Here is a 14,007-nt window from a genome sequence, read left to right as displayed (position 1 = left end):
TTTATATACAATAGGTATAGAACTGGGGAAAGAGCATCCTTTCAGATGCTCATCCATCAACAGCCCATTTTTATAGTACTCTGGCATAACAAAAGCAGTAACATTCCACTCATGGAAATAGCTAAGCTCAAAGATCAAACATTGATGGTACTCCAGAGGCTTCTTTACATGCATATTGAAATTTAAGATTCCTTTTCTTTTACAATAAATCAACTCTCCCCATTTGAATAGTCACTTTAGTTTATGAAATGATTTAGATGGATCACTGCTACCTGGCAAAATGAGTTCCCAAACCAATCTTGCCTCATAAAAGGCAGCTCTTCTGGATAATGATTCCAGAGTCCTAGCCTAGTCTCTATTTATGGTTACTGCAGATGTGGTGTTCAATCAGTGCTGAACAGAGGCCAAGGACAGCAGAGATACAATAGGGTGAGCACATTTTGCTTGAAAACACATCTGTACATCTGCAAGCTGCGTAAAGTTTCTGCTCCACAAACGGTTGTTTAGAGAGACCTTTACAATTCCAGATCAACTCAAGTGTCATGCAACTAAAATATTTTCAGTACAATTCCTTCTTTAGATAATCACCAGCTTTTCAGGTTTTAGCAAAGATTAGGCAGCCATGCATTTGTACGGCAGCAAGTTTGTCTGCAGAAACAGAGAACTGGGGAGATCACAGGAGATCGGGTATTTTTCTGTATTGCAAGTCTGTCCTGCTCATTATATAGATATCTAAGTTAGACCACTATCAAGAGGTGTAATTCCTACACAACTACAGCAATATTAACTTTAATCTAACTAGTGCAAGAGACGATAGCAGCAAGGACACGGTGATTCCCATGGCAGCATCAGCACAAAATGTACCAGTTCTACTAGAACTGCTTGGTCTTTCCTTGGGCAACTGAAGCCTTTTCTACTGCATCTTCATTGTTACAATTATTTGAGCTATAATGAGAAGACAGTTAGGAGGTATGCCTTTAGTGGTGGATTTTTTTTTTCTAAGCCTGAAACAGAAGTATGTAAGTTTCTTCAGAAGAATTACAAATATCCAAATACAGTTAAACTTAATAGCATAATAAATGCCATAATATAGGATTTAGAGGACATCTGGTTCTTGTTACTTATGTACAGAAAAGTGCACACTGTACAGATTTACACATTATTAGGACCATCCTTCATCTTGTTAACACTGTTTACTTCTGGTGAGAAGACTGAAGATAAGGAAATAGTATTCCTAACCCCTAGTTCAAGCAGCAGTTTGTGGAATTTGATACACTTGGCTGCGTATGCTGCATCAAGTCTACAAGCCAGTATTTTCTCTGAACGTGCCTTGAACTGCAGAGATAGTTTTCCCATCCTGCAAACACCCCTTCAGCATTTATCGTAACGTGCTCCCTGGGAAGGCAAAAGGGATAGAGATATCTTCACTGCAATGCTTATTCTACCGCGCAGCAATTCCTCTGTGGAAGGAGCTGGGCTGCAGCTGTGAGCCAGCAGTCAAGTCATCCTGCCTGAGAAAAAAACAAGCAATCTATACGATTTGTCACTGGGCTATTTTTGTTTCAGCTATTTGCACCAGACTTCACAGGGCTGAATGTCCTATGCATTGTGCTCATTTGACTATTAAGCTACATCGATTATTTTTTTTCTCCCCGTTAGCCATATGGTACTTTTATCCAGCCTACAATTTTGCTTTCAATATCCCCAGGGTGAATTGGATAGTTAATGTAACAATGCACTTGCAAATTCAGTGTTAAGCTTGTCCAAAGATGATATTAATGCAACGTAACTACAGATCATCTTATTCCATGTTGTTGTCACCAAAACTTCTTATTCTTTGAATTCTCCAGGAAAACCCCCAAAATGAGCAGTTATTAATAAAGGAACAGAATCTTCTGAACTCTATTGCTCTGAACATCAGTAAAGCATTAAGGTTTAGGAGTCCTCTTAAGTAAGCTTCATTATGAAAGCTTGACTACTACAGGAGCTTTGTATTAGATTATGTGAACCAGACCAATTGTTCATTTTATAAGACAGGTTTAGCTCAGCCACTACGCTATAGCAAGAAATACTAATTTCTCTACTTGTTTACAATACTACACAAGTTTTCAGAATGCAAAATCAGTACCGCAGAGGCTCTCAAACACTGTCCTACTTGTGTTCACCGCATCGTTCAAAGCCACTCCTGAAGATGTCTAATCAACCCTAAAATTGTAAGTGAGAAAGTTAAATCTTTGGCAGTAATACCTAAGTTAATTCTGAAGGTAAGTTCCTATAAAAAGCCTTATTTAATACCTCAAAATGCATGCCACCTATCAATCTCGGCTAATTCATTTTCCATGTCTTATTGACAACACAACATGTATTTCAGACTTCTTTCTTCTTGATCGTGAGAGACCATGGTAAATTTAGGTCTTTCTCCAGCAAGATAAAAGTCTTCCTACTTACATTAGTGTTCTAGTTTACTTCAGCAAGCTCAAGTTTGCTGTCATTACTTAATATTCTACTGTACATATAAAGCCCAGGGAAGAGCTGAGGGGCACTTATGTTATAGACTTCAAGCAGAGTTTGAACATGATGAATTTGATTTAGAAAATGTAATTAAGGTTTGACAACATTTAATTAGATGATGGATACTAATTTTGACCCAAATTATTTTTTCCACTGTCAGACATAGCTTATATTCATCTATCTCCAATAGCTCAGCTAGTCTGGTTGTTTCTATCCTCAGACCAACTCTAACTGGTCTCTGTCCTTTCACACAGAGCACTGCAGATTTAAGTCATGTCGAGGGTAGAGAATAATTTTCATGCATTCACTCATTTTCACTCATTTCAACAGGACGGATGTATTAGAAGCACAAAGAGCAAGAATGTTACCATTAGAAACCCAACAATTAACTTGTCCAGTTAAAACAAGTTAATACCACAAATTTTTAAAGTGGTACCACATACTACTCGTATCACTTACTAGGGATTGTTTACTTTCTGAGATATTATGCTTGGAAATTTCTGCGTGGAAGTGTTGAACCTGTTCCCCTTATCTCTTAGTAATTAGTGGAAGGTTAAAAGGCAATTACTGGACATAATTAGTCTCAATTCCAGGTTCTAAGAGAATACTCGATTCACAAAGAATCTTTAAACTGCAATATATTAGACATCATTACAGCTAAATTCCATTTCTCTAATCATATACAGTTTTAGATAATGAAACCAAGACGCAAAGAGGAGACTTCAGTAAGAATTTTATGCCTGAAGTAATATGGTATAAAAATGTCAATAGTCCGTAGACAGAGTGGGAAGATTTGTCTTCACTTTTTAACAGTCACTTGAAAACTGATAGCCTGAAAGCACTCAGTATTCTCAAGTAAGGCACAGTTAATATAAAGACTACTCTAGCAGAGATCAGAACAGTTAGATCAGTTGTCTGTACCAGCAGGTATGCAGCTACTTTTGCTCGTAGATGAATTGAAATGGCAATACAGGCAGGCAGTATGTCTTGATCTGTCCTAAATATATTTTGAAAAATTAAGTGAACATATGGGACAGTATGGCAAGTGAGATATTCAAGCCAGCCAACATAAGTAAAGTATGTACAGGTAAAGTCAAAGAGTCAAGTGCATTTTCCTACGTGGCAAACCTTTGCTGCTTAACATACTAGTGGTGTCTTACAAAAGGTGATACCTAAAGAAAAGAAAGAAAAATACCCGCATAATGCTGTTCACATAGTGTGGTTATTCAACAGATCACTGCAGACTTTTGGAAAGTGTGAAATCCTCCGTAAGCATTGCTCAGCTCTGTGGTAAAAGCTGTTGAGAAAGGATACATGTAATGCAGAAGGCAATGTCAGATAATGTAAGTATGTTCACAACCAAACATTCTAAAACAAGGTTGGTTTCATATTTTACTGAATGTAACTATAAACTGGGAAAATTAGACAAACGTGACTATTAACTGCTTCAGAAAATGACACTAACACTGAAGCACTATAATATTTTGATCCCATTTCTCAAGTGATGACAGCAACTTGAAAAGCCAAGAAAAATAAAACAAGCAAACAAGTGACTTCCCTTCTCTTGTTCTGTATCACCTATGGAAGGCTACAGAAGCAGCCGCTATGGCACTGAAAACTAGTAGTACCAATAACTGCAATTGAAAGCGTATATTAATACCATGGGGGTTGTTTTATTTGGCCCATTCGCACATCTGAGAGAAACCATCTAAGGGAGCCTCGTCCTTTTGCTTTTTGCTGCTTTCACTTGAGCAAATACTAGAGTACGATCTCGTTACAGAAAAACATTGTCTGCACCATTCTCCATGTCAGGCATACCAGCCTAGCATATGCAGCTACCCAGTTCAGCCACTGAGAGTAGTAGCAGAAGAAACTAGCAAGCATTTATTAGAACTGGATTTTTAAAATGGACTGATAGAGCCTCGAGAAAGTGGTTACCGAGTCTGGGTTACATTTACTGAAGCTAGTTCAGATTTATATGAAGAGATGAGAACATTTAAATGGGTGCTTATGAAAAGATACTGTTTAATTTTCAAATATGTCTCAATGACTTCAATATATATATTCCATTCTTTAATTCCCCCCACCCTTTACAAAGTTTTACCATATAGCACTTAGAAAGCAATTCCAAGTCAAATTCAATTCCAAGAATCTACAGCATGATTTTTTTTCACCTGCTTCCACACTTGTTACAAGTGTTTACAGCAAATAGAAAGGAAAGGATGTGGTAGATTCCTGTAGGCAGATGAAAAAACATGATGTTTACTTTTTGTCACTTCCACAGAATATGAATATAATAGTTTGAGTGCTTATTTTCTGTACCCTTTATGAAAGATAGTCTTGTGATAATAACACTGTAGGTGTGTAAGTTTGATGATTTCATTCCTGACATTTAAACTTCCTGCTTGTAGAAGACTAGAAGTGCTTTTGTGTGTTTCTAGTAAGTAAATTCACAGAATTGCATGCAATGGCTGAGAATATATGAAAAGATGACTGCATCGTACTGCTTACCGATCTTATGAATAAGATTATTCATAGGCAAATAACTCAATGAAATTAACACATACCACTAGTGACAAGGCATAATTTTGTTAGTCAGCCATGTCAAGGTTAGAACAGGTCATTACATTGATGTTTGCTGATCATTTCTGCTTTCAATTAAATGTGCATAAATGAATCTCAACATACACCAATGTCTTGTTAAATTCTAACATTTGTAATAGTGCTTAATTGCTTTTACCCTAAAGAGAAAGTAGCAAGAGGATTGCTTTCATCACAAGTTGTCATGTAGTCATAATACTATAGAATTCATTTTTAAAAAGAGACAAGATATTGTATTATTTTAAGTGCTGATCTTGAATTCACAGTATTTAAGGATTCATTTTTGCCTTCATGGAAGCAGTAATATAAACAAATTAACACCAAGGTAGTGGCTTACATCCCTCTTACACACCTTCTTGTATTTATCTGCTATTTGCTGTTCAGCGGCCATATTAAAAAAAAAAAAACCTGCAGACTGCTCAGAGGAAAAGAAAGCCACAAAAGGAATGTCCTAGAGACAGAGGAGCCTGCAGATTTCACTGTGACAAGTCCAAAGCTAGGCTAGGACTGCAAGGAGTGCATGTGGAAGGGGTTAAGTCATATTTCTGCCTTTCCGATCTCCAACTTCTAAATAAAAAGTCACAAACTGTATTTTTATTCTTAAAACATCTGACTGAGCTTGAATGTATTTTCTCTGTGAAAATTGGCGTAAGGTGAATGTTGCCAAGACAGAGCCAATACAAGCTGGCTGGATCTGGATCTTAACTCAGGTTCCCATCAGTTTGCACAGACAACAGAGAAAGGTTCAATCATACTTTTTCAGCTAAGATGCTTCCAAGAGATACCAAAACCAAGACTGTTGTTCAAGACATTTCCAGAGGTAACAGTCAATAGTGCTTTTACACAGATATATCTGCAAAAGTGAAAAGCTTGAAGAAGATGGGTTAATACTTGGAGGATAGCTCAAATTATGGCATTAGGTAAAAGATAGCATTAGTAAAGATACTCGCATAAAACCCCATCACTTAGTAAGGGAAATACTTTTGATATCTAATTCTTAACTTTCCACTCCTCAATTTTTCACTTAATTGCTACTGCAGTGTATTCTAATGGAAAGATGTAAACAGTTTCTGTAAACACGGTATATTCATAATGCTAGGAGAAAAGAACAAAAAAAATCCTTTGGTTCAGTGAAAACAAATCTCAAGCACGTGGCCATCCCAGCTGTTGCTGAAGTCCACAAGCCATACGAGATCCCACACGCGTGCCTCTATAAAGCAAACTTCCAGTTCCAGTTACACATAGCTGATCCTTCATTCTTGTTTTGAAGACTAAATGAAAGACCTGAAGTGCTTTGGAGTCATAGCATATGCCTTTTGAGGTCAGTGCATACAAGATTTCATACAGGAGTAAAATGAACTTTATCGAGACTGTTCTTTTGATGAGGAAGGGGTTATTTCTTGGAGGGGAAGTTATAATCCCAAAGCTATTCCCTCTCTCATACCTCTTTTGATGTGGCCAGCAAGCCTTTATTCCAAGCATTATGTGTTCTGGATGGCTCAACGAGTTCCAGAAAAAGGTATTTTCTGACCAGTGTTAGAAGTTTCCAAACATTTACTTTGACTGGCTTTGCAATACCATTATCACAAGTGCATAAACTTAGAAGGACCCATACAAATCGCAGTCCTAAAATAGCTTCTCCGTACAGAGATATCCCAGCTCTAAAGCACACTACCAGAGCATTTTCAAAAGAATTAGGAAGTGAATATAGTCACAATGGAAAACTACCATTTATAGCTCTGCAAAAAAACCCCTAAAGTTCAGTCTGGGCACTTTTGTACCCAAACAAGTTCTCAGTAGCTTGGGATAAAATGTTGTCAGTCCTGTACCCCCAAAAAAGATGTACAAGGACAAAAACTGCCTAATTTTACTTGTGGCAGACTGATTTTTATTTTATCATTTGTGATATGTTATGCCATGAATGAATTTGTAATATTACATAAATGCCAATTAATAATAGTTACAGACTGATTAAAAATAAGCTGAGTGTTTATGTCCACAATTATGGGTAGCGCTTTCATATTACCTCATTATGGAAGTACTCTAGACAACCACAAACTAGCACACATCTGCTCAGAAACATATTTTTGTGCTCTCAGAATTATACTGCACGAAAGCAGCACTGATTGCTGAGAGGGAAAGAGCAGTGCCTTGAAAATGTGGAAACAGAAGTTTATACACCCAGTTGTCTTTTTCAAGAGGGAACTAAAAGGAAAGTGTAATACTCCTCAGTTCTTCAGGTTCATATTTAATTTGGCTACTCGTGCATCAGTCACGATTTCTACAGGCCACATGTTTTGCAATTGGCATGATAAAAATCTGAACAAATCCAGAAGTCATTTGGGACAAAATCTTTTTCTGCACAAAAAAAATTAGTTTAGAGAACAGTTCCATGAAGGAGGTGTTGTGTTATGTGTTTCTATGTCACAGCGCTGCTGTGGTAGAGGTAAGTAAAAATCAAAGTATTAGTCTTTTCACCTGTAAAGTGTTATCAATGATGACCAGAAAGTATGTGAAATGTAAGAGCATTTTTAACCTACACATACACATCGTGAAGCCACAGCAGGTTAGATTCTAAAGCTGTTGCTTATTTTTAATACTTGATTTTTTGCCATGCAGAAATCTTACTATAACTATTTTTCCCTAGAAGAACTACTTCATTCCATCATGCAAACTACTCAACTACCCAGGAACTAACCAGTCACTTTCATGTTGTTTGGCTCCATATTTACTATGCTTTTTCATTTCTGTACATAGGCTTTTTGTTTGCAGACATTAGAATAAATCTGCTTTTGAACTTTTCATGCCATAGCAGTGATTTTATACAAGTTACGTAGCTACATTGAAACACCACTTTCTCATTCACCGATGCAAAAAGCTTACTCTCCTGCAATACATTATAACTTATAAAGCAGCTGAACTATGCTTATGAGAACAATGTAGGTCAAAGGACAGCAAAAGTCTGTTAATTCTCATTATCCTTTATGTTACAGAGATTACATCCTCAAACATTATAGCAAATACTACCTTGTAAACTCATTTCTACTCCTTTCTCACTGGATTTACTTCTTCCACTCACAGGAATTGCAGATACATGACCCACTCTGCAATTCTGAAGCACATTTGGAAGCCAGCCACTTAAATCTCATTCTTTAAATGCTAGCTTGAGACTAATCTTTGCACTGTTGACAGACCATTGCAACCATTTCATCATATGTACTTTTTGCTCCCACGCCTGTTTGAATGGCAGCAGACCAGGGCAGTAAACCACAGAAAATTCCTACAAACTGTTCACTAGATATCTGACACAACAGACTTGAGAAATACTGCAAAAGATTTCCGGCTCGACAGATGCGCCAAGGAAATTGCCTAAAAGATAACATGGCAAGTGTCACATCTATAAACTCTTAAGCAAGTTTTCTGTGTATTCTGTGAATAACTATGTTCCGAAAACAGTTAACAGAAAAAAGTACATCTTCTGCCACCCCGGTATGTCGTACACCATCACAGTATACGTATGCTTCAGATGTGCTCTGTGAGACTGCTCACCTCTGCCAAAAAACACATGCTTAAATTGGATTGTCATTGTTCTTTTTATGGAAAGAATTATTTACTCAAAGGATCTAGCTCAGTAAAATAATAGGGCAGTAAAATAATTTTCGATTTTAATGGAGTATTACTCTACAGAGCAAAACACATCCAGCTGCAGTAAAACAAAAGTTAAGGAACTTCTGTGTAACAGGACTATCACTTCTGCCCACAGATTTAATGAGAGCCTTTTCCTTCATGAGGAAAGGAAATCTATTCTTCTGGGCACTTATAGCTAAAATCACCACTTGAAAAATAACTCGGCATAGATTTGAATATATTACCGTTAGCTTCCTCAAGGAAGCATATTTAAAGAGAGGGCATCTCAGATCATAACCTTAGTTTTGATAGTTTCAGACAAGTTTCCTAATATCCCAGTATTCTTTATCGTAACTACACTGAAAGAAATCAGTACAAACCCAAGCATTCAAACCCAAATTTTCAAGTTCAGGAAAGGCCAGAGCCTGGGTTTGTTCCAAGCCCACCTCTAGCTCGAACCTTAGTTAAAAGGATTTACAATAACCCTTGTAAAAATGCCACTTAAGTCACACTGGGATCGCTTTCACTGAAATAGCATACACAATCCCTCTGCAGTAACGCCAAAGAAAGATTTAGGGTAAAGTTTTCAGCAACACTGTTGAATGCCTGCATTTTCAGAAGCGTCACTAAGTCTGATTTCACATATGCAAACCAACCTAAATTATAAAGGGGTCAGGAGCTGCCTGGGGCTCAGTACCTCTGACAAAGTTGACTCAGAACAGTACCAAGCATACAAAATGCTTCTCACTCCACTTTTGTACTGACCTAGAAGATATTGCTATAATTAAGCAACACCAGGTTCGAAACAACGAAGGTCTTTTGCTGTGTTACTGCCACCATTATGGAAGCACAGAAAGGTACGATCAGAATTAACAGTTGCAGCTGGGCATGAGAGCTATTAGGAATTCCAAGGACTTTGCTTCATACAGCACTTCTGCGGCGCGCTCTCCTGCTACAGGTCGTTCTGCGCTCACAAGCGTGTAACGCTCACCGAGCACCACTCCAGCAAGGGCGGCGTGCTGCCAGGACTACCTGGTTCTGGGTGATAACATTAGCTATCAGCTGATCACTTCCAACCATCAACTTCATCGTTGGGTTAACTTTGAAACTCTGAACTGGAAATAATCAGTCGTCAGTCCCTGAGTCACAGAGGAGTCCTTTTTCTTGAGTACAGACATTAGTTTTCCTTTTGCAGTTCACCAATATATATATCATGGAGAGTTTATATAAAGCTTTTATACTTCAGTGTACTAGTCTTGCCACTTTGGGACAAAAAGTGCTCTCTGTTCTGCAGCTTATTTCCTAAGCAAGTGCCAAGAGCAGCAAACTGAGACAGATAAAGGCTAATAAGCAGCAGAAGCAGTAAAGTAATGAGTAGGCAGTCTAAATCCTTGTTTATTCTACCAGCTCTTACTATTTAAATACACTTCTTTTTTTAAATGTTTAATTTTAAATTGAAGGGAGTCAGAACTAAAGGACAATGGTGATCTTGATAACAGAAACAAATATACAGAAACACCATTAAAAGACCCCCTGCACTACACTGAAGACAAGTTAAGGGAAACATTCATACCTCATTTCCCAGAGGTCTATGACATTTTAGTCAGCACCTAAGCCCACAGAATCCACAGGCTACCTGGGCCAAGTTGGCCAAATGCAACTGAAATTAAGTGGTCAATACAATTTAATAAACCTGAATACCTACACAGTGGTGATACCGGCAGGCAGGAAGAACAACTTTCATTTGCCTAAATATACACTTATTAAGGTTACATTTATACCTGTACAAAATACAGTATTAAGGACAGCCAACAGGAAAGTTGCTAATAAAATTACCATTACCAAAACAGTGAATCATGTACAGAGGGAGCAAGTGCAAGATTTAATTTCTTGGTTTCTCTGCATTTGTAACATTTCAACAAATATTAATCTGTCATCGAAAGCCATTCACACTAGCGCTAACTGCAAACCAGCTTCTTAAGCTGTAGATAACTTTTTCAGATTACTGGATTTTCAGATTCTACACCCTAAAACTTGTTTACAAAACAATCTTTAGCTTATTTCACTTATAAATACAAGTAGAAGCTTGCCCAAATGTTCAGATTAAGCTAGGTTTAAACAAAGTGTGCTTTGAGAACGTTTTTGTCACCTTACAAACACATAAGGTTCATCTTCATGCGCTAACTGGCTTTTGTTACACTTGGGATGCCCGGCCACAGGCAGCCGTGATTCCTACGCCCGGGTGAAGGCAGACGCGCCAGCTGCCCATCCGGGGCTTGGCATCCCTTTTTGTTGTGAACCGGCCTCCTCTGCACCTACTACTGCCTTAAATATTTAAGTTGCTGATTGTAAACAATCACACGTCGCCTAAGGAATGCACAACTAGAGCTAATCATGATAAACAACATAGAGAGATTCTAGACTACTGCGTCTAATTAGCAGAAATGCAGTTTACAGTTAAGGAATTGCCCTAATGAAAGAGCCGATCCAGCAATTGAAACCCTTAGCTAGTGTGAGTTATAAATGATCGCTACGGAAATTAAACTGAGAAATATTATGTTTGCACCAGCCAGGGTCTGGCACTACCGACACAAAGAACACAGACCTAAGGCAGATACACCAGCACGTGGACGTGGGGGCTCAGTGAATCCTGTAGCTGAACAGCGAACACGTTAATGGCAATTGACTGTAATTGAAGAGGCAAAAAAGTTTCTAAGTGCCGCTGAGCAGTACGGCAAGTTCATAATACAGCTGGCTGAAGCAGCTCAGTACTTACAGGTTTCCTGAAAGAGCTAGAAGTTTCCATACGGTTAGTTTTGCACTCCAGTTAGTGCCACGTTTAAAAGAAGCTTTGCTGGACTCCAGCGTAAGCCCAGAGCGAACAGACCAGCTGCTCAGGCCGCCCATCCACTGGGTTTGTACCCTACTGCCACGGCTTCGCTTCATGGCCAAGAAAGTATTCCTGACAGGGAATGTACTATCTCATAAAAGTTTTAGAAATAGTTCAAAGAATCCAGAAGAATTTTTCGCAGTGAGCTTTCTATCTTTGAATTTAATATTTTTTTAAAGCAATCCATTGTTTTCCCCCTCATTGTCTACTATTTCTTAAATTAAATAGAATTCAAGAGGAAACTGTTCCATTTCTTGCCCTCAGTAACTCCTTAATTTATTTTTTTTTTTTTAATTTGCGAACTCCCAAGAGCCTTCTGGGAGCTGTCACCTGAGAGGTATGCAAATACAATTGCCTATATTTTGTGCCAATGTTTAATAGATTGTATGGGTCCCTGCATTTCCACAAGGAAAATCAACTCTTGGGACATCTCAATTCTGTCAAAAATACTGTGTATATCTAAGTTGACTGGATTTTTTCACACAGTACTTGAAGATTTTTAAGAGTCAGGCGATGCATAGGTACTTCTTCATAACCTGGAGCTGTACAATGCAGGTATGAGTCAAAATATATTCTATGTTCAGAAGATAGTTGCTTTAAGATAATTAACTTGCAGAAAGTTAAGGACGTAAAGAAGATTACCCTATCTAGAACAAATTTTTACATAGCAAATCTTCAGGCAATTTGAACTGCAAGATAAATTTTTCTTTAGTGCACTTTTCCTAAAGAATTCCCAGTGTACGGGGAAAAAAGTATTTCTAACACACTGTGATTTTCCAATATATATCCAAACCTATATATTTTAACAGCCATGCTGGGATATATAATCTTAAACATTGTCTGTGACAAGAGAGCTGTTGTATACTTTGGTCTAACAGTTTTGTGCACCACTTATATAGCAAAGGTTCCCAGCAATGAGATATTCTACAGTCTCTAATATTTGGAAAAAGTCTGTGCTGTAACTAGAGCAATAATTGTTGTGGCCATCAGGGTGCAAAAGGCAGAGTTTATTGTGTTTTTCAGGCGTATTTATATCAGATTAATGTGTAAAGCCTTATCTACTTATGTCAAATAACATGTTCTAACATCAGAAAAACTGAGCCATGTAATTTACAGAACTGTTGCTGCAATAGTCAATACCTGAAATACATATAACACTCCCTACCTGGTCAGTATCTAGGTAAGGGAAGAGAAACAACAGAAGTAGATCAGAATAAGAAACTGATGAGGGAAGGAGACTTAAAGACACTTCCATATGTCCAGCACAGGAAAGGCTGTATTAGAAAAATCTTGCAATAATTTTAATAGACATCTATTTCACAGGGGCCTCTCACTGGCCTATTTACTCTTCATAGTGAAGGAAGACAACTGGATCTATAGAAGTCGAGAAGTACCAGAGGCTTCTAACTGCCAAAACCACATTCATTGCATTAAGTCGTAGTTCGATTACACTGGGTTAAAAAAAAGAACATTAATACTCGATGCTTCTGCAGACATGCCAACTAGAGTAACTGTCTTTTTTTTGGGTGCCAGTTAGTGAGAACATTGAATTGAAGCCTTGAGAGGATGAAGCCTTTAAAGATTAGCAAAATTAATACCTCAGCTGAGTAATGTATAGTGTATACACTTCATATTGACTTAGTTGCCAATTTGAATACTATAGAACTATTACAAGCAAAACAATTTGAATAGACTGCATGTTGAAGTAAAATTTAGTATTTGTGTTTAGAATATTCTATGACTCTTTTAGGTAATTTAGTTCAGGACTGGAGTAAGAGGTAGGATATACATACACACACTTCCAAAATCAGGGGTGCTAATTTTATATTTAATAGCTTAAAACCACACTATGCACTACTGCAATAGGTCTCCAAGAAGGGAGTAACACTGCTCCAGGGCTTAAACACTGCACTCCAGGTGTCGTTTAAACTAAGTTCCTCTGCTTCAGCCTAAATCTAATACTTCTACTTTGATTTCCACAGTATAAAGAAAGCATCTTCTGTTTGCAGCAGCTCTCCTTGGAAAACTAAAAACCCCTCTCCTCAGCGTTAGATCAATCTTCAATTTCTTTAGCCTTTTCTAGTGGCTTACTTTTCCCCCATATCTTGGTCTGTGTTACTCTGTAGCTTAAAGAATTGTAACACTCATCATTGCATAGCCTGAGGAGAGAAAAAAACAAAACAAAAACTGAACACTAGCCCTCTCCTGCACACAGGTTTGTAGTCAGAAAAAGCGGCATCTCTCCAAAGATTATATTAATTTTTTTTGGAACTTGTCTCAAACCACAAATTGAGTATTAAAGGCAATGAAATAATGGTCAGCAGCATACACCTCATAGGTTGTTTCTGACCGACTTACTTACAGTCAATTTTATAAGA

General features: G+C 37.7%; 1 protein-coding gene across 12 annotated transcripts in view; it reads right to left on the bottom strand.

The window, feature by feature from the left end:
* IQSEC1 (IQ motif and Sec7 domain ArfGEF 1) overlaps positions 1 to 14,007 on the bottom strand; it is a 359,237-nt gene that overhangs the window by 298,827 nt on the left and 46,403 nt on the right. Inside the window, exon 1 of one of the 12 annotated variants that reach the window (XM_049826630.1) lies at positions 6,557 to 6,633. The exons of the other annotated variants lie outside the window; for them this stretch is intronic. Within the exon in view, the coding sequence (XP_049682587.1) occupies positions 6,557 to 6,594 (38 nt within the window). The 5' untranslated portion in view covers positions 6,595 to 6,633. Of the gene's footprint in view, positions 1 to 6,556; positions 6,634 to 14,007 lie in introns of those variants that run through there. 12 annotated transcript variants of the gene reach the window in all.

This window comes from Accipiter gentilis, chromosome 23 (assembly GCF_929443795.1).
Source record: "Accipiter gentilis chromosome 23, bAccGen1.1, whole genome shotgun sequence".
In the NCBI taxonomy this organism is placed as follows: Eukaryota; Metazoa; Chordata; class Aves; order Accipitriformes; family Accipitridae; genus Astur; species Astur gentilis.
Note: the sequence above shows the minus strand (reverse complement) of the source record. Positions and strands in the feature narration are given on the sequence as shown.